This window comes from Cyprinodon tularosa, unplaced genomic scaffold (genome assembly GCF_016077235.1).
Source record: "Cyprinodon tularosa strain WSP-4 unplaced genomic scaffold, ASM1607723v1 ctg89, whole genome shotgun sequence".
NCBI classification, from domain to species: Eukaryota; Metazoa; Chordata; class Actinopteri; order Cyprinodontiformes; family Cyprinodontidae; genus Cyprinodon; species Cyprinodon tularosa.
The window spans coordinates 1,526,030-1,547,945 of NW_024039662.1; the positions used below are offsets into that span (position 1 = coordinate 1,526,030).

Below are 21,916 nucleotides of genomic sequence, written 5' to 3' on the forward strand. Positions count from 1 at the left end.
AATCAGAACTAGTGTGGATTAAAATATTTTTCTATGTAATAAACTTTTTTGTTTTCACCTATCTGTGAAAGTCTGAGCTGTTCCAAAAATGTAACAAGAAAAGTTTGTGATTTAAATGGAAACAGATATTTAGAGATAGGGCATTAATTTTGCATGACTTTTAGAAAAATCACTTAGAAAAATGTTCCGAAATAATCCCCAAAAGTTAGCTTTTTTTGACTAATTTTAGGTTTATTTATTTTTACTAAACCATTTTCCCTCAAGGGTTTGGATTTAGAATATTTATCATAAAAAACAACGTTGATTTTCTTACTCATAAATAACACATGAAGTGCATTAAATTATGATTTGTAAATGTTATTCTGCTCCTGGTAGATAAGCCTCATTTGAAGTTATTTATTCCAATTTAAATGAAATATTTTTTCCTCTTCCTGTGAGATGCCTGAACTGAATCTACATGGCACTGCATGAGCGATCCAATTTGTTTTTCCTCTTCAAGGCTAAATCAAGTATTCAACAGGTTACAACACAAGTCTGAGAGAGATAGGCATGTTCTTGGTGCAATATCAAAAACATCCCTGTGGATTAACAGACAAATTGAGCTAAATGAAAAGAAAAAAGAATATCTAAGTCTGGAGGCAGGGACAAATGCCAAACAAGCTTATAACATTTAGTCTCTGCTATTATTGGTGTCTAATGAAGTCATCCAACAAGAGGAACATATTCTTGGCATGAACAGAGTGAAATCATTGACAGGATTGAATCATCATTGACAACGGATGTCTGCATGTTTGCAAATCAGTATCACCTTTAAACAATCCTCTGCAGTATTAATATTAAAAACACTGATCCAAAAACAGCTCAAGCATTAGAATAAAAAAAGCTATGTATTTGTTTTCAATTATTTCAGAAACTAAAACTAGGGGTTTAAAATGATGTGTCACAGTGTCAAATGTTCCCAGGCTTTATTTCTTGTCATTTTAATTATTATGGCTTCAAGATAATGAAAAATATTGTAACTAAGTTGTAGCATATTTCCTGAGAGTTGAGAGGAAGGTAAAAATGCAGCTGCTACAGTGATATGACCACAGCCCAGTGATGATTGTCAAGCCAAATCCATTAAGAAATTGTAATCGTCTTAATTTCTGGACCTTTTTTCAGTTAAGTTTTTACTTTTTGGGTTCTCAAATATGCTTTGTTTTGTTCTGTGTCATCTTGATTTACATCATTTTTTGTATTCTTAGTATTGCTCTCCCTGGTTATCCTACATAATTGGTATTGTTTGTTCCCTGGTCTAGTTCATCTTTAAAGTCGTAAAGACATCATATTTAAATGTCAAATCATTCTGGCTTAAACATGTATATAAATGTACTCTTTATCAGAATTTAGAAATTTTCTACTTAAAAAAAATCCTGTCTTAAAATCATTTTTTTTTCCGTTATCTTATGCAGGCCAGTAAGTTATACACTATATTGCCAAAAGTATTTGCTCACCTGCCTTGACTCACATATGAGCTTAAGTGACATCCCGTTCCTAATCCATAGGGTTCAATATGACGTCGGTCCACCCTTTGCAGCTAGAACAGCTTCAACTCTTCTGGGAAGGCTGTCCACAAGGTTTAGGAGTGTGTTTATGGGAATTTTTGACCATTCTTCCAGAAGCGCATTTGTGAGGTCGCACACTGATGTTGGACGAGAAGGCCTGGCTCTCAGTCTCCGCTCTAATTCATCCCAAAGGTGTTCTATCGGGTTGAGGTCAGGACTCTGTGCAGGCCAGTCAAGTTCATCCACACCAGACTCTGTCATCCATGTCTTTATGGACCTTGCTTTGTGCACTGGTGCACAGTCATGTTGGAAGAGGAAGGGGCCAGCTCCAAACTGTTCCCACAAAGTTGGGAGCATGGAATTGTCCAAAATGTCTTGGTATGCTGAAGCATTCAGAGTTCCTTTCACTGGAACTAAGGGGCCAAGCCCAGCTCCTGAAAAACAACCCCACACCATAATCCCCCCTCCACCAAACTTTACACTTGGCACAATGCAGTCAGACAAGTACCGTTCTCCTGGCAACCGCCAAACCCAGACCCGTCCATCAGATTGCCAGATGGAGAAGCGCGATTCGTCACTCCAGAGAACGCGTCTCCACTGCTCTAGAGTCCAGTGGCGGCGTGCTTTACACCACCGCATCCGACGCTTTGCATTGCACTTGGTGATGTATGGCTTGGATGCAGCTGCTCGACCATGGAAACCCATTCCATGAAGCTCTCTGCGCACTGTTCTTGAGCTACATGAAGTTTGGAGGTCTGTAGTGATTGACTCTGCAGAAAGTTGGCGACCTCTTCGCACTATGCGCGTCAGCATCCGCTGACCCCGCTCCGTCAGTTTACGTGGCCTACCACTTCGTGGCTGAGTTGCTGTCGTTCCCAAACACTTCCATTTTCTTATAATACAGCTGACAGTTGACTGTGGAATATTTAGGAGCGAGGAAATTTCACGACTGGATTTGTTGCACAGGTGGCATCCTATCACAGTTCCACGCTGGAATTCACTGAGCTCCTGAGAGCGACCCATTCTTTCACAAATGTTTGTAAAAACAGTCTGCATGCCTAGGTGCTTGAATTTATACACCTGTGGCCATGGAAGTGATTGGAACACCTGATTCCAATAATTTGGATGGGTGAGCAAATACTTTTGGCAATATAGTGTATGTCAGCTTGAACACCTCATATCATATATCAAAGGTCATCTGTCAAACAAATTTTTTCAGTCATAGCATCTTGATTCATATGTCAGAACTAATATATGCAACGGTTGAAATAAGAATCATTTACTTTCCCACTGAGTTCCGTTAATATACATTGTTTTATACAGGTTTAGAGGTGGTGGAATGACCCAAAGATTAGCAATTTACTATTTAAAATAAGAACTTGCTTCTTTAATGTAAAAAAGCAAGTTATTTGTTGTTTAAAAGAGAAATATTTGATTTTCGTATCCATTATATATGCTTGCTATGAACCCATTTATCACAGGTCATACTGGAAATATCATAAAAGTTGTCATGTATCGCATCTTTTCCTGATATTTTGCGAGTCGTAATTTCCTTCCATAGAAGCATTTCAGATAATAATGGCGACTCCACCACAGTGCAGCACAGAAACATCTTCAGCGGGATCATCTTTTTATTCCAGTATTACTTGAAGCAGTCAGGAATGCCCTGATTGGGGAATATACCCCTCCTCCACCTTGCAATGTTTCATTTTTCTGAGCTCCCACTGAATGGGGTTCGACGTGGGAGGGGATCTGGCCTTTAGAGACATACTTTGTTTGTTAAGCTCCGCTCTCACAGATGCTGTCTGATGGTTTCCGGGCTCCAGACAGCATCAGCAAGGCTCTTGATTTGGGTGGAACTGCCTTCACAGACAGCCTGTTATATCCCCTGGCTCAGTGCAGCTATGTTTTATTTTCCTATCCACCACTTCTCTTTCTTTCCCCTTAACCTTCACGACATGCTTAGAAAATTCTGATGTCGCTGTGTCTAACAATTTGCAGCTCAACAATCCCAAAATGAAAGCCCTTTTCCGCCTGTCATCAGAGGTTAATGACGGTGTGAATCCCAAACCACCCCTACTTCCCATCTCCTTTCTTTATGTTACTTCTAACTTGCTTACAAGCCATCAGAGTGAAATGTTCTTGTTATTCTTTCCTCTTTGTTGACTTTTTGATCAAGAGTGAAATAAATAAAACAGAGAGAAATAAAAGGTGTCTAACCTCTGTCACTGCTGTGTGCTGGGGACAGGCTCAGGCAACACTGCAGGAAGTTCAGGGCAGGCAGCAGGCTCTCTGTGTCAGAGGGCTTCAGCATCCCACCTATGCTGCTCACTAACACACAAACACACACACATTAACAATCGGAGCACTTATAAGGAAAATAAGGGATCATTTAATTAAACAGCTAAGTTGTGGTTCACTTTATCTTCTAAATGGATTTTATATGCATCATAATTAAACAATAACCAAATGCATGCGCATGCTAAACAAAAGCAGCAAAACGAAGCATGTGTGAAATGTTGCATGTGGGGAAAAGAGCGGACACTGCTGTTCAGTGTCACTTTGACAAGATAGAAACCCCTGAACATGTTCAGGTTTTGTCAGATAACTATAAATCTTTTATGATTTATTAAGGTTTCATGTGACAGGCCAAAATAAAGGAACACATTACTCTGATTGTCCATTTAATTGCAGATAAAAATCTAAAATATGATGTGTATTTGTGTTCATATTCAGTTTTTTTTTTTAGATTTACAATCTAAAAAAGTTAGCAAACTTTGAAATGTTTTTCTTTTCTTTTTTTATAGGACAAAATGTTTGTTCAGGTAAAAAGTGGTAAAAATACTCCCAGTAATTGTTTCATATAACTTCATGATCTTAATAAGGTTAAAAATAAGATACCGATGGAATTTCAGCTCAAATTTAGAAAATAGATATAATCTAAGTCTCTTCCTGTATCACAAAGCAGTGGAGAAAATAACATTTGGTTTATCATACTTCTTAGTTTTTACCTTTAATTGTTTCATTCTGGGTTTTTTGTATTAGTATTGCTTATTTTTAGTATATTCCGGTATTTCCTCTCTCTCATGAGATATAGAAATTATTCTTTCTGTTCAATCCAAAAAAGAATTATTTAAATTATAAAACTTGATGCAAACCAACCACTATGCTATCAGCTGCAGCCTGTTTAGTTCCTGGCTATTTTAATTCACAAACCTCTTTGTGGATTAATTAAAGTCAGCAGTTTAGGGTTCTATATGTTTGGACTAATTTCTGCTCCAAACATGATCTTCAGACGAGGACGGCATTGGTTAAAATGTACTGGTTTTATCAGGGGCCACATTAGGCGCTGATGTCTATAGTAATGAGCAGAGATGTAATGGAGGGGAGCCAGCAGGTCAGTCTGGTGTTTAATAGATGATGGAGGCGTCTGATGATGGACATTTTATTGGATTAGTTTGTACCTGCAGGAGAACAGTGTTGCAGGAATCAACGCCACACCAGTAGGCACTTTTTAATGAAGGAACTGAGACTGAAATAACAACATAATGGTGAGATTGGTGCGCCGCTAATATGTTAACAGATGTTAGCTTATCACGCCATATGTTATTTATTTGTTTACTTTATTTCTAGTGCAGCTAAAGGAAATCATTCCAAACAGCATCTCATATTTCTCTTGTTGGCTTAAGGCTGTTGCAAACGTCACTTCTGGATTTACTTGCCATGTAAGCAAAGTTTGATCCTTTCTGTGGTCACTGACTGATTCGATGCCATATATCAGATGAGCCTCTACTGTGAGAAGAAGGGCTGAGAGTAAACACAATGCTGCTATGTACGGAATTTTAGCCTTATATTCTTGGTATTGATTATGTTGAACACTTTATCATCTTGACAACCTTTACTCAAATTAATAAATATCTTCTAGGCCCACCTTTGAGTTTTTCCTTTAATAATAATAGAGATAAAGTAGAATGTGTTTTTGAGCATCCTTTTCAAGTTTTTCCATGGCTCTTAATAAGGTTTAGGGACAAGGCTTCGACTGTAAAACTATATATATATATATATATATATATATATATATATATATATATATATATATATATATATATATGGTAGAAACCTGACCAGTATCCTCTGTTTCTATCATCCAATATGATTTTCTGTAATTAAAGTAAAATCTGATTCAGAACTGCATTGAATTCTGGGGGATGTAAGTAGAGGAAAATATTTAGCTCTTTAACTAGTCAAGGCAGAGCTAAGGTTGGCGGTTTTCTAAAGGTTTAAGGTTATGTTTATTCTGGTTTTTGGTTACAGTTTAAATTCCAGCTTTTTCCCTTGGTCTTTCCCTTAAAAATGTCAAGTGAAAAACAAATATATTATTATCAAAGTCGACTGATATAAAGGTTTGTATCCTAATACATTTTTTAGCCATATCGCGCAGTCCTACTCCATATTTATCTTAATCCCATATTTCTTTATATTACCAAAGAAACATTCCCAGAGCATAATACAACCCCCACCCTACTTCAAAATTAAGAGCTTAAAATAATTTTTCTGCAAGACAGCAAACCAAAAATTTCCCCCCAGGTCATCTGTGTCCCTTCTTAGAGTATATTCTAAACTGGTAGTTCTAATGGTTTCCTTTATGCAGATCCTGAATAGAGGTGAGGTATGTGAGGAGTTCTGCTAAAAGAGTCTACTATAAACAGATATGATTAATCCGCTCCTTGTTCATCCTGTCAGTGTGCAAGGGCAGTCATGTCCTGGCACTGTAACAGTTCTTCTACAAACTTTCTTTTTTCATTCAGGTGGAAACATTCCAGCTTTCCACTAGTAAATATATTTTTCCTTTATTTCACAATTCCTGAGACGCTTTGTTGGCCTTGAAAGTGAAATGCAAATAAATCAATCACAAAACTCATAACCATAAGGAGGTACAATGTATGCTGTAAAAGTTAATACACTAAGTACTCATGCCAGTACATTAGCAACACAATGTTTTCATAAATTAAAGAAATAAACGCGTTGAGTGTTTCTTTTGGCATATTTCTGAGAAAAAGGGTCTGTAACGTAAATGTTTTGCTGTGTTTTTTGATGCCTTACATCTGTTCGGAGTATTCAGGCTACATAAATGTGATAAGAGGAGTTTTTTTAACGGTACATTTACATCTCACCATGGTAGAGCAGCTTGAATTGCACTCCTTCCATATTACTGTAGATGGAGGGTGAAGGCGGGTCACTGGCCTGCGTCAGACAAAGCAGCTTCAGAACCACGGGAAGCGGGCTGGCTGTGTGACAGAGATGGGGGGAAAAAACGAAACCACAAAGCATAAAAACTAATGGGAAAGCTGCGCATCATGTGAGAAAGACGAGAGAGCGGTGCAGCTCAAAGACTTCCAGCTCTCATCTAGAATTAGCATAAAGTCATTACTCACTCCCAGAAAGGATATTTCCCAGAGCATCCGTCAAACTCAAAAAAAAAAAAAAACAACAACAAGAAAAAAAAAACTGAATATAGTTTAAACTAACACATTTAAGTTTGTAGGAAATTCATAAACAAGGCAGGGATGCTTGCATTCACTTCTGGATCTAATCGTATTTTGGTTTGCAGCCAACACAGCTCACATGAATTAAGTAAATGTAAGAAGAAGCAGCAGTAAATGAACTCCATTTTCATTTTAGCAGACTTTTTAGGAACTATACTCTGCATCCTAATCCAAGGAAGAAGAAGAAAGCAAGCATGAGAACACATGAGTTAAAAGGAGATGACAGAAAAAGACTAGAAGTGCACTAAAATATCTCTCCTGGAGAAGCGGTCCCATGGGAGCGAATATGGAGCACATATTAATGCAAATTGCATTGAACTGTACTTGAACATGCACAAAGAGAGCAACTTTTAATTCCCCCAAGACGTTAAATGAGCAGAAAGCAGTCAGAGGCTAACTAACCAAACCCCAGCTGGCGTGCAGGTGTTTCGCCCTTAAGCTTGTCTCATTAACCTGGTCAAGTGTAGTTATGATAACAGCATCCAAAAAATATCACTGCAAAACCTGAACCCATAAAATGGAAACTTTATACTTTAATACAAATTGAGCTCCATAAATAAGAAATAATTGCTTTTTTTGGCTTGCGCATTCATTAGCATTTTGTAAACATCTCCAAAGGGATCATTCTGGATATAATTTCTCATTTATACCTCATTAGGATTCATACCCTATCTTGTTATTAGGTGCTCGCAGCACAAACATAAGTAGAATCCTGCTCCAGTGATGCAAGTTGCAAAGATTCTGTACTTTGCTGAAAATGTCAAGGAGGTGTGCATTAATTATAATTACCTTTTCTACAGCACTAGTTTGCTTCCATCAAATTCCTTTTCAGTGTCTGTGAATCAATAACTTAGAAAATACAAGGTTTCTGGTGAAGATGGGTTAAAAAAATGATGGAGCCGACTCATTTGGAACAGATTTGATACAGGTTACACGTCTCGCATGTCTTCTGCATAACGATCAGGTTATACTTTTTTAAAAAGTGAAACCTAAAGGAAATAGGAATTTCGTTTCTCTAACATACAGCCACACAAATGAAGCTCTTGGCCGGAGGCACCTTCAGGCAGAGCAATCCTAAACGTGAAGAAACTAAATCAATATGGCAGCTCTATCTAGGTAAACAAGTTTCTTACATCACTTTGCTGTCAGAGAAGAATCCATTTATTATAACTGGAATGAATAGTCTTCTGCCACGCATTAGTCACCGAAAAGTTGAAGATAACACGTTTAACAATTTTGCTTATTAACCTTTCCAGAAGGGACTTTAGTTATTTTTTTCCTTTTAACAGAAAAGGCTTAGAAAAAAGCCATAAAAGTTAAAAATCAGAACCTAAACATTAATATTATACAAACTGGATTTTTGGAAGTTGATTCAGCCTCACTAAAGCATTAAGAACACGTAATGTCAGTGATGTCCAGCCTCTTTTTTTAAAGCTTTAGTTTCGGGCTGTATGGAGGAACGAGGTGAACATTCACATGATCAGAGTGACCCAGAGCTGTTGTTTGTTAGCAAGCTTGAGTGTTTTACGACTGGAGGTACGATAATTGGCATGTGAGTACTGTGTACGGAAGTAACAAGGCTAAGGGGATTCTGCATTTTCTAAACAGAGGTGTGAAAAAAGAAGAAACATATATAAAGTATGTAAAAGATCAAAGTAATGTTTATTCCCAGAGGGAAAAGAGACCAGTTGCCATCAGAATACAGTAGAAATGTTGGGTGGTTAATGAAGAGGGAGCTACAGCTTTATAAGACGGTGTACAAAGATTTTTGTGTCTAAGTGGGTGTTGGTGAAAAAAGTATTTTCAGCCTCATAAAGGAATAAACAGGAAATGCAAAAATGCATTTTTTGATTTGTAGGGAATTGATTAGACAAGACAAAATGAGTTGGTGTTACATATGGCTGTAATAAACAGTAAGTAGAGGTTGCACACCTGAGAAACATAAAGAGAGGTGAATCTGAGTAGATTGTAGCTTTAATTTGCACAGATGAAACAAAAAAAAACCCCATTTGGTCCCTTTATCGGCCTACACTCAGCTATTGCTTCCAGCAATGCTTTCACAAGGCATCGGCTGATCATCTGCTGATAGCTCATCGGTCATAGAAGGGATATTGAAATTGGATGACGGGACTTTATGGGCCGTCATCTAAAATTTGTTATTTTCATGCTGATAGAAAAACTCTGCTTCTGGTTAACTTTGCATCCTACAGTATAAAATAAGTAATGACAGCTGGTATAATTTGTGCTAATATCATATTGGGCCAATATCGGTATCAGACAATCCTCAGAGCTGCAATATTGGTATCAAATCGGAAATTAAAAAATCCTATGGGGACAATCCTTTCTCAGGGTAGCCTAAATGTTTGCTTTGTCAGAACTTATTGAGCAAATGTGTTCCCATCATAACGCATTAAATCTTAAGAACAAAAACAAACAACAAAAAAACTCCAAAATAAAGCATAAGTGTTTTTTTTTTTAAACCTTTTCTAAGTTCCTAAAAGTGGAGAGGTGTGCTGTCTGTGACCTCCTGTCTGATGGCGGGAGCTGAACATGGCGGCAGCTAGCCTATGGAGAGTCCTTTAAAATCTTCTTAGCCTTGCTGAGGTAGCAGGACAATGCAGTGCTGTCAAGACAGAGAGTAATCTCTGATTTCTTTCTGCAGTGTGAATAACATGCTGCAGGGTGTTTTTGCTGTGCAGGCTCTCATACAACACAGACAAGCAACACATCAGGATGCGCTCTACTGCAGATTAACTTTAAATAACACTGTAATTAATTACATTTCATCTTATTGCTCTTCCTAGTAACAGAGAATCTATGGAAACTGCTGCCATAAACATTAAGGCTGTGAAGTTTGTGGGAAACATTCGGCCTCGAACTTCTAGCCACGACTGCAAACATTCTCTGTCAGCCTTTTAGCAAAGACACACACCTCAGTTTCCTTCCTTTTGTCTGCTCTCCTAAAATCAAACACAACAGTGTTGTAGATGTCTACCTTCGCTTTCCAATGTCATAAGGAAACTAGATATAAAATTCAAACCAGGTTCCTTTAATATTGTCTAGGTTTCTTAATAGAAGTTGTGTGAAACGTTTCCAGGAAAAGGTTTTAAAACCTCTATTTAGAAACAACAGTCATTATCTAAATAATATCTAAGGATAGATGCAGTAGAGAATTTATGCTAAAGCTTTGAATGCATCTCATGTTGTACAAGCTTTGTGAAGAGTATATTCATTAATCAATCTTTTCTAATCGGGTATTTAACAGATACGATAATGAGATGGAAGGGAAAACAAAAGTAAACATCTGAAAACACCATTTAAATGGAAAGTCTTATTGAAAACCCAATCAGCCTGAAACTGTTGCCAGGGAAAATTATCCCATAAACATAACTCAACCCAGCAGCTCTTTTAAGACTTTCTTTTCTGATTTGAAAATAATTAAACTAAGTGCTTTCCATTAAGCTTTGCAAAAACATGTCGTGCCAAACTAACCTATTAAACCTAAGAGATGACTTTATAGCTCCGCTGCTGTCTCGGCAACTCTCACTTGTGAGTTCTCTGTGTGTTGGCGTGTGTGTGTGGCTCTTTCATTTTTCTCTCCTGCAGCCGCCACTCTTCTTTTAATTAATCATGGCTGGTATAGTGCTATAAAAGAGCGGCTTAAGCTGAGGTAACATCTGATGAGTCTGAGGTTTTTCTATTTCCTCCAGACCGTATAGACATCTCTCCAGTTCTTATTCCCACATGCCCTTCACACCTTTACAAGACCCTCAAGAGTCATTTTAGAAAGATTTCAGACCTTTTGCTTTTTACTTCTGTATGATAACCAGGCGGTACTTACCTCCACCTTTAGCTTCTATTCTAATTTTGTTCTTTATTTATGTCATTTCAGTCACCTCATGTCAAATGTTGAATTGCCACTTTTTTCAGGCCCCTATTGTGAGGATTTCTCTTTTTCTCACCTCTTGTTAAAGTATGAATTCACTTTACCACAATGTTTATCTTCAAAAGTCAGACTGAACAGCTGGAAAAACAGGAGGGAAAGATGGATTGGTAGGTGGACAAATGGAAGGATGGGTAAAAGGTCGTAAAATATTTGACCAGGAACATATCTAGGAAAATCAAAGATATATATATTTTTTTTCCTTTTTCATCCCTGGATGAGAGCAGTATGGAAATATTCTAACTAAACTCATTACTCCAGGAGACTGCACAGGAACTGTGTGATTTACAGGGTTTTTAAAAGCATAAAAAAAAAGAATACAACCATATCCAACCTCCCTGCATTGCTATTACATATCGTTTATTTCCCACTGAAACTGTGTTTCTTTTTTCTGTTATGTAAAAACAATAAAAGTCAAGTGGAAAAAAGTTTAAGAACTAAATAATTTTAAAAATTAAGAACTACTGATAAACACAATTTAAAGATAAAAAAAAAAAGAATACGGTATTCTTTTCTATTTAATGTGTCTTTTAATTTACACCTGTAGCCACATCAACCACTATTCGTACTGCTTTATTGAAGAAATGCTACTTAAAGAAGTTGATAACTTTCTAGTATTGACTGGTTACCGGCATTAAGCTAAAGTAAGGTTTTAAAAAAGTTACAAGAGCTGGGAGCAGGCCTGTCATGATAAAATAGTGATTGGATGATAAACTGTCCCAGAACTGACTGCGATAAATAGGGCTGGGTAAAAAAATCGATTTAATAAATTTTGAATCGATTCCTTTACATTTTTGCAAAATTGATGTCTAGGGAATGAGATCGATTAGTTTTATAGTGACGCACGTCACGTTCACATTCAAATGAACAGGATAGATGCTCTCAAGCTTACCTCAAGCCAGACAGCAGGTTGACTGAAGACATTAACAGATAGGGCTGACCGGCAAACACCCTGTAGTTGTTATAGACAACACTGCAAATATGTTTTTTTCAGTGAAGATAATGCAGCTCATGAATGTCTGCTGTGTCCCCGCTGTGTCACATCCGTTTGCTCGAGTGAGGCTTCGCTTTTTCACATTCCACAAACAAGTTTGCACTTATGAGACAGTTTTGGTCTCATCATGTTTAAAGGCACACTATGCAACATTTTTCAGTTAATTAATGTGTTCCATAACGTTATGGATGATTAAATGATTAATTTCAGGTTGAACAAAGGTATTCTCGGCCGCCCTGGTGGTCTGTGGGGGAAATACTGCACTTGCAATTGCAGGAGCACCGACCTGCACCCACAGGCTCAGAAGTCTCGTGAGAGTCAGTCTTGCTTTACGGCGAGAACTGCTACACCCCCCAGTTAAAAGCATTCGTTGCTAGCACAGTGGCAATCTTTGTGCAGTTATGCTACGTTCACATCGGACGCAGCAAAAGCAGCAAAATCGCGTCTGCTGCTTCATTTTTGCTGCTTGTACCAGTTAGTTCTGACGCGCGGCTGAAGCAGCTTTGCTGCTCTGGCTGCGCCGTGGAAAAGTGTGTCTGACGCGCTTTGGGCGGAGCTTCACTATCCTTTCTCTGCCTTGCAGCTATATTTGCTGTGATCAGTGGGAATAAAGTAGTTTTAATATCTGTTTAAGTGAGAAAATACACCTGAAAACGTAATCAGTGCCGTCAGTTCATTCAGATTGTTATCCTGCCTTCAATATTTTTTCTGTCGGAGCCGCTCAGACCCCCACATACCAGCGGTGCGCCGACAGTAGGGATCCCTTCATCAGCAGCCTCTGGTCTGGTCGCTTCCTCGCGGTTCACCACGGCAGCTGGTAGGTGTTTTTCATCTTAATAATCCAAACTGCATATTCTGCCGGCAGATTTCTGCATTTTAAGTTAATTTAGGCGTCAATAAACTGTTTAAGAGGAGTGATCATCAGCGCTGTGTCTCTCTCCCTGCGTCAGATGCTTAAACGCGCCCGATGCGCTGCTTCAGCTGCTCAGACGTGCTGCGCCTGCTGCTCAAAACGCGCCGCGGGACCTTTTGCTGCGCCTTGACGTTACGTTGCATGTAAACTCGCTGCTTCTGTCGCGCCAACTGCGGTGTGAACGCAGCATTAGTCATTCGTTGCGTTCGCCTGTCTGCTAAGCTCAAAACAACCGCGCCTGGCTTGACGGAGAAACCAGGAGAACAGCTGTGCATATTTACGACAGTGCACTTTTACTTTCGCCCTCTGGGGGGAGCCTCGCTGGAAAATCAACACCGGTTGCATAGTGTACCTTTAAACTGTCTGATTTACAAGTTTGAAATTTTTGTGTTTAATGTGACAGGAAAAATTAAAAGACAAGTATTTTGAAACACAGTTAAACCACTTTCATTATTGTAAAAACAGATCGAATCGAAATTAATCGATTTAGAACTGTATGAATCAGAATCGAATCGATTCAGGACTTTGGCGAAAATATCCAGCCCTAGTGATAAAAGGTATATTGTTGTTCGGTACTGTCGCTGTCCCATTCCATTTTCAAACCAAATACATTTCTGTTTTTCCTAATCTTAACCAGCATGTCTCTAATTTGCTACTGATAAGTCACACGGCTTTCATGCTACAGTCGCTATGCTAAGAAAAAAAATTAAGTGGAGGGCTGAGTGATGACTGATGCATCAGAGTGAAACGTTTTGTCTTCCAGAGAGAAGGACTCACAAGGAAAACATGCAAGCAGGTAAAGGTAAACTATTGGGCTCATTTAAATTTGTCATGTGATTAATTGATTTGGCTTGGAAAATGGATGGATGAGCCAAGGGTTTAAAGTAGTTTAAAAGTGATGTCAGAGAAGATTCAGGAGGTTTCTCTGATCCTGAGAATTTACCTGAGAAATAGGATCATAGACATTGATACCGAATGAAAACATGAGGAAATATTGCAGTTTGTTGAATGTTGGAGCAAAAACTGAATTTTATCTACAGCAATAAATTTCATCCATAGTAGAGACCCCACTAATAATGGCGTCACCATGCGTATATTTAATCCGATGCTTTTTATGTGCAGCATAGAAATAAAGATAAAATACAGCTTGTGTGAGTAAATGTAAACTTATCCTTCCAACTGGCATCACGGATGAAAGTTAACCTAACATGGACCAGTTCTAATAGAATCATAAATGTTAAAAGTTAAACAACAAATGGAGCCAAGTGTGTTAATCGGTGACTAAAGCAGATTAGGAAAAAATAAACATAACTTTTTTTTTGTCAATATACTGCAAACATCAACCTAATATTTGCAGAGATGGTTACATTTCATTTAATCAGTTTATTTCATGTATTGAATGTTTTAAAGGATTCTTTTCAATACACTGCAAGCAGTTAATGCTTTCATTGGGCTGTCCTTTCTATTCCTATTACATCTATATAAAGTCAGACTACTGTAAGTTTCCTACCTGGTCCAGTGGGACCTTTTCCTTGCCCGTTAGCCATGCTGTCCACACTAATCTTCTGCATTGCCAGCAGAAGAGCTGGTTTAAGACTTGTGCACAATTCTGTTACAAACTCTCTTTGTCCAAGCAACAGAGCCTTCAGCACTTCCAGGACATGCTTTGAAACAGGGGCTTCTCCGCTGACAACCATGTCCTGCATTAGCAGAGAAAACAGCGATTGTACCATCATCTTTAAGCTCATAAAATTAGAAATATATTTAGAAAAAAACCTGATAGAATTCATGTTTTTGTTTGAGGGTTTTTTAGAAACAGATATCCTGGATTGTAGTATTAGTTTAAAAATCTCACCAAGAGGCTAAGCATGACAGCTGGATACTTCTTCAGAAGAGCCAGCAGCTCCAAGGTTCCTGCGTCTGGTTCTTTATCCTGTTGCTGCTCTGTTTCTGTCGTCTGCACATCTACCTGTGAGTAGTGAAATCAAACAACTTTATCATCAGTTTCAACCATAAATGTCAAATAAAAAACTTGCTAGAGATAGTTATCCATTACATCTATGTATTATACCGTGTTTCGTCTGGCCTCCATTTGTGATTTTTTGGTCAACCAGAGCTCTAAGACCGGGGCTCCAAAATGCTCTGCTAGTTCTGGATAGCGCCAGATGAAGTGGAGGAGTGCAGGGTGATGACTGTAGAGGGAGGAGAAGCTCTGGCAGGAGGAGAGTGCTTTGCTGATGTGGTTCAAACGAGCCTTGAGCAGAGAAGCAAAAGCAGTTTGATGAAACCAAAGAACTTTTTTAAAAAGATAAATGTGCATAGCAGAGAGGCTGCTTTTAAACTGAGCTGCGTCAGAACCTCTCAGATACAGTTGGACCTATAATTCAATATACAACACATTGATATAACATAATCTAATCTTGAAAAAAAATATTTACCTTTGAGCACATTCAGAAAAGCTGTTTAGTGCTCTGTGAGAAAAAAGCACCATGCATTTTGAGAATATATTCTTCTGCTTGGCTTTAGATAAATGATATCAAACAAGATTAATACTCTGGTGCTGTATCATCTAAAGCACAAGAAAGCCTTTGTGTATAAAGATGGATAAAAACCGTTGATCTTGGATTATGATTATTCCATGACTCCCACTTTAATGGTTTAACATTTAAATCCCAGAGAGCTCCAGCTTTTGCTGATCTTTGGTGCACAGAAAACCCATCAGTCTGGGTACCGTCACACTGATAAGGTCTTGAAACATTAAAGCAGCACCGGCTGCCATTAAAGCTTTCACGAAGAAAGCAGTGAGATTAAATATTTCCCTTAGAATCTGAGTGCTGAGTCAGTAAGGGAAAATAAAAGGGCCTTTCTAAAGCTATGGGTTAAAAATGCAATTATCAGGGTGGAATACTGGCAAAGTAGATAAAAACGCTGAAAATGCAATTACTTTAATTGCATGGAATGCAACTACTATTAATAAGGAACGTGTATTATGGAAATCTTTGCTTGTCCGGTTGATACTTAATATTCTAATGTCTGGATCAATTCAAATGGACACCTTAATCCTCCCCCTGCTTTAGAAAGTATCTTATTGAATTATCAGAAACCTTAAAGGTATAGTGGAGGATGGTCTTTTTATGGATGGATCATCAAAATAAGTGGTCCTCCTGATTGTCAATCATTCTGGTGATATGTTTACGTAAGATCGCCCATTGTGCTCGTCCCCATTTTCACTTACCAGTGGCTAGTCTGACATAGTGGAAACATTGCAAATCTTTTGTAAAGTAAGCTTGTATAAGTGTTGCTAACAGCAACTTTTAAACAGAGTGTGCATGAGAAGTAATGGGCTCATGCATGCTCTCGTACGTGTTTAACAGGCGTTCCCACTCGAGAGATGTGCATGTTTTTTTTTCTTAAAGTAGAGAGGGCAGGTCTTTTAAAAAATGTGCATAAAATCCTACATTATGCTGTTAACACTTCTGTAGTTCCTAGAAAAATAAATGCTGGCTCTTAATACATTCTGCTGCAGTCTGAGATCAGATTCATGTCTTTACCAGTTTTGTCCAGTTTTTGTCTAAGCCTTTGCAGGGTGAAATCATTTTTGATGCTTTGTAGCCTTGTAACTTAGGCTCAAGGACACAAATTAACAAAATATAAAAGAAAACAAATGAATCATACTAAGTCATCTAAGCTGAATGTTTATATAATAATGGAATTAAAATCATGAAGATTTTATTAAAAGTTGCCAATGGTGTAACATTTATTTATTTTAGGGTCACTTCCAGAATTTCTGAAATAATGTAAGGTTGTTTTGGCTGTTGGGCCAAGAACCTGCCCCAGTTTGTAGAGTAGAACATCAGATTTAGAGCCACGACAAACGATTCCTCTACCATATTTCAACAGCCCTCGTCGTACAATATGTACACCCATCATTTTTTTTTGTTGTAAGCTTAATTTTTGTTTACAGTGCATTTATGTATTTGCAGCACATTAGCCGCCTTCATACTTTTACATATGCTGTATATCCTGTCTGTAAATAAATAAAACATGTTGCTTTGTAAAAAGTCTTGAGCGGGTGTTTTTAAAAGCTATGTATTTAAAGTTATAAACAATGGTGCACTCTGCTCTCATGATGCAATTGTACACTATAGCTGTCATAGAGCTTTTGTTAGTTAATGTTTGGTGAACTGCTACCCTGTCCAGACTTGGACTCTTGTCTTGGGTCACGGCCAGCAAGTAGAGGGCAGAGCGGAGAACGTAGCGGGGAAGGACACAGTTGCCCTGCTCCTGCACTGACTGCAGCAACATCACCACACTGGAGAACACTGTCTGATCTGGGAGCAGCCTGGATTAAACAAACAAAAACAGAAATGGTATAAATTGCCAGCTTAAAAGTTCAGAAATATAACAACTATTTGGACTGCTTAGACAGACAACTGCCACATTTCACTCTGCTTCTCTACAGAGATCTCTTGAGGCAAAAAGAAACTAAATCTTTGTGTAAATTTAATGAGAAAAAAACTCAGAAGCCTGTACTACAAACAGAATTTATCTCCAGCCCCCAAAATAAAACATTAATCTCTTACTAGTAAATCTCAGTGAAAGCACACAAGGCAAGGAGAGCCTTTATTGCCCTACCCTTGAGGTAACCCTAACCCAAAGGTCAACAGAAAGATAAAATGTTAAAAGAATAAAAAATAACAGCATTTCTGAGGGCATAAAATATCAATATGAAAACTCTGTTAGTGGGCTGCAGCAGCCTGGCAGGAAAAGTAAGAGAAATGCCAAACTAGGACATGTAACGACAGAAGGTTATATTTGTCTACCTACATTAACGTCTAGCTTTACATGAACCATGCCACAAACATCTTTCCCTGATATACAGAAAGAGATGAAACAGCATCGTTAACTGTGTGATAGAAAAAGGTAAATAAATTACCTTTCCATGTCCTTTTTAATATATGGTTATGTTACAACCCCCCTTATTAAATGGCTTTAAGGGAATCTCAGGTGACAGAGAATAAAGTAGAGACTGAGTGTTAGAATAAAGCTTCTTGAAATTTTTAATCTAGAAGCATTCAGTAATCATGTCTGCTTCACTCTGATTGATACAAATCCATCTAATCTGTGAAGGCACCAGGGGGACATTAGAGAACATTAGCAAACAAACAGATTCATGAAGACCAAGGAACGCAGCAGATGTGGGGAAGTTTAAAATTTGCAGAACTCAGAGCTCTGTTCAGTGAGTACTTTCACTGGAAGAGAAGAGCTTTAATCAGAAGCAACCAGAGGCTCATGGGAACTTTAGGGAACTTTAGCAGAGATCCAATCTTCAGGTGGAAGAATCTCTTGACACCTCCCTACTAGTTTTCTCCAGCAGTTTGAGGCTATTGTTTTCTATGAAAATACAACTCCATAGCATGATGATACCACCACCATACTTCCTATAAGGATGGTTTTGGTCTGTTTGTGGGTGGTGCTTGGTTTTATCCAAACAATACACCTGACATTAATACCACAAAGTTCAGTCTTTGTTTCAGCAAACCACAGAACATTGTTCTTCACAGTCTAAGAGTCCTTAAGGTGCCCTTTGGTAAACTACAGACGGCCTGCCATGCTTCTTCTGTTAGTGAGTGGCTTTGATCTGACCAATGTGGCCACTCTACCCTAAAGGGCAGATTGATGGATTGCTGCAGCGATAGTTGTCCGTCTGTAAGTTTCTTCTCTCTTGAGCACTGGAGCTCAGACAGAGTGACTATGGGGTTCTAGGACATCGTTAAGTAAGGCTCCTGTGCCCTGATTGTTCAGGCTCTGGGCTGGCTAGCCGGCAAATAGCATAAATGAGCAAAGAAAAGCTGTTGGGCTGCAGCCAACTCTGGGACATCTATTTCCAGAGCTATATTGGCAAAACAGGACAAACACTAATAAGAAAGTTGCAGAAATGTTTCTGTACCCTTCATCGTATTGGTGCCTCAAGAAAAAAAAAAAAATCCTGTATAGGTGGTCTAGTCAGCTTCTTAGTTTTTATGTTTGGTGCTTGCAGTCTAACATGAACTGTTAATTTTGGGACTTTAGATAGAAAAGAGAACAAGTTGAATACTGTATACCAAAGCCGGGGGACTCCATTTAAGCCGTTAGAACATCTAATGGGTGATAAGAGAAAAGAGTATGCCCCTTAGCCCAACCTTAAAAGCTGTTAATACTTAACTAAATTAGATTTCTAGGTTTTAAATGTTTACCAAATGTTAACCATCTCAAATAACTTTTTAACATAGTCAGACTGGGGTAGTGTGTGTAGAATTTTAAGGAAAATTAATAATCTAATATCTTTGGGAATAAGACTGCAATGTGACTAAATGTGGAACGAGTGCAAGGCTGCACAGGGAATTTGTGAGTAATATTAATAATGTCACACACACACACACATCTTCAATGAAAAACTTTGCCAATTTTAAAAGCAATGACAGAGTTTCTGTGAGTTATAGTTCTGACAATAAGCCTCAGCAGAGATTAGTGTTGTTCCACTGGCAGAGAGCAGAATTAAGTTTGGTGATACTGTACTTTTCCAATTGATTCCCACAGCCCAGTTAACATAGTTCTCCCCACAGAAACTCAGCCAGTAAATTACTTTCCTGATCAAAGCCCTTTTAGTTGCAGTGCAGATACACTGCGACTAGCTATAGGGGAGCTGTCTAGGCTGAAAGGAACTACCATTGTTTCTCTTATTGAACTGCTAAGCACCGGGGACAATACAAGCAAAAAGATTTTTAATTCAGACAGAAATATTTCTGGGTTTGTGATGTTTAACAGAAACACTGCTATTTGTCCTGTAGATGGGATGCCTGCAGTATGTGATAAGCTGTGGATTACTTTGATACAGCAACTGCAAAGAGACTCACGGGGAAATTCTGCAAAATGTGGTAAGAATGTCTAAAAAACCGTCAACAGGGTCTCATTCTACTCCTTAGAGACCATTTCCAAGGGGAGCTGAATAACAAAAGCTTTCTGATGCAAGACGAAAGATTTTTCTATGGAATGAAACCTTACTCACCCCACCCTGACACCATGGAAAAGAAGGTATTGTTCAATAGACTCCAGAACAACGTGTACTAGCTTACAATTCTCTGAAAACTTAATATTTTTTTCTTTTATTTGGTACTAAGAAGTGATAGGGAAGAAAAACAGCTTCCTAAAAATCCAATTACATATCACCAAAGTGTTGCTTGCATGTCCAAAACAGGGATGTTTGTATTTTCTACGACTTTTACCTGTCTCCTTGCTTTATAGCCAGGTAAAGTATAATCAACAGACAATACTGAAGGGCCCTTGGTTCTTCATATTCACACAGCAGGGAGGGCCACTCAGACAGATGAGAATGCAGAGAGGAAAGGTTGGACTGCAGAAGATTTTCCACCTCCTCAAGATCTGGGGATGAAAAATGAAATACAACAAAAAGTTTGAACAACCCTGCTTATGATAAAGGGGGAGAAAATCCTGATTTATCATGTTAAACAGAATGCAGCAGAGGCCTATTTACTTCAGATTAGCATCTAAGACTGAACCCAAGCCACACCTGATGCTGTTAAACCCCTGGGTGGGAAATAAAACCCTGTGAGGTGGCGCTGATTTATCACTTTTCCAATATTCTCTGGTACAACCATACATTAAGCCAATATCTGTCTCTTTAGAGAACAATGCTGTCATGGATGTTTGTAATCAATATTTGTATTACAGGAATAATAATGTCAACAATCAGTGTGGTCCCTGGAGAGTAGATTGCCAGAGTTAAGCTTGCATCAAATACAAGGCGCTTTAATGAAGCTAATTTGGGGCTAGGAATTGCAAATTAGAGATTTTAATTAGATTCTTTAGAGCACTTTTAAACCAACTGTTTATGTAGGTGTTGTATGAGCCTCTAATATATGTCAAAACAGCTTTTTTTCAAGTGTCAGTGAAGGAAATCTAAGAATTTTTTTAAGACCATCAAGATTAAAACCCGACCTCAGTTGCTTTAAAAAATAATAATAAAAACACTTAAATGTAAACTATTAGGTAAGTAGGTTGTAAAATCTTCTGGCAGGCTGCTCCGTCGCCTGTTGTTAGGCTCTAAGCAACTACTGAAAAAAAAAGGTGGGGGAAAACTGACAAAACATGACTTAAAAGAAAACAACAAAAATAATGTTTTGCAAGTAAATCTCTATTAGAGTTTCATACGTTTAAACAAGGCAAAGTACTATAAATATTAACAGCTTTCAACCAGTACTTTACCAAGCCTTTACCACATCTGATTTATTTTCAGCATTCTATAGTAGGAGTCCATCATCATCATCTCACATCTTCAGCACATTTCAGTCTGAACTGAAGACATCTTTAGATGACTTCAAGGGTCTCCTATCAGTTTCAGCTACAAACTTGGCTAAATCAATTTAAATTATTAATTTACTTCTGAAAGTGCCCTTTTTTTGCGGATTTTGTCATCTGCTTTAAATCGCAGCAATAGCAGAAAATTAAATCTCTCTACATCTTTCGGTTTCTTGCCTGAGAATTTTGAAACATCAAACTTGGGGAAAAAAGCCCTCAAAGTTCAATGTGAAGAAACATAATCCCATAGCATAATGCTGCCACCACCACATATCTGTCACGGCTTAAGGTTTTGTACAAAAATATCTTTTGGGAAATATATCTGTGCTCAGAAAAAAAGCTTTAGTAGAGAAATATGGGAAAAATGTATAATGGAAAATGTAATAAAATTTGAATGTTTTTTTTAATATATATGATTTTCTGACAAAGTAAACCAGAACAAATCATGTTAATGCAACAAAAAGGTTCTAATCAGACATCCCTGCAGCTCCTTCTGTGTTGCTGTCAGTCTTTTAGCAACATCTCTGGCCAATTTCAGCCTTAGATTTTTAATTTGGAGAAAGTCTGGTACTTCCATGCAGATTAAATGTTTCTGGTGCGGTGAATCTGGAGTGGCTT

At 38.1% G+C, this 21,916-nt stretch overlaps 1 protein-coding gene across 1 annotated transcript in view; it reads right to left on the reverse strand.

The window, feature by feature from the left end:
* Positions 1 to 21,916, reverse strand: part of LOC119775702 (meiosis inhibitor protein 1) — a 146,711-nt gene that overhangs the window by 43,041 nt on the left and 81,754 nt on the right. The window contains exons 18-24 of the mRNA XM_038273769.1: positions 20,206 to 20,362; positions 17,132 to 17,282; positions 15,012 to 15,194; positions 14,796 to 14,909; positions 14,451 to 14,640; positions 6,719 to 6,832; positions 3,765 to 3,875 (exon numbers count right to left, since the gene is read on the reverse strand). Coding sequence (XP_038129697.1) covers positions 3,765 to 3,875; positions 6,719 to 6,832; positions 14,451 to 14,640; positions 14,796 to 14,909; positions 15,012 to 15,194; positions 17,132 to 17,282; positions 20,206 to 20,362 — 1,020 coding nt within the window. The remainder of the gene's footprint in view (positions 1 to 3,764; positions 3,876 to 6,718; positions 6,833 to 14,450; positions 14,641 to 14,795; positions 14,910 to 15,011; positions 15,195 to 17,131; positions 17,283 to 20,205; positions 20,363 to 21,916) is intronic.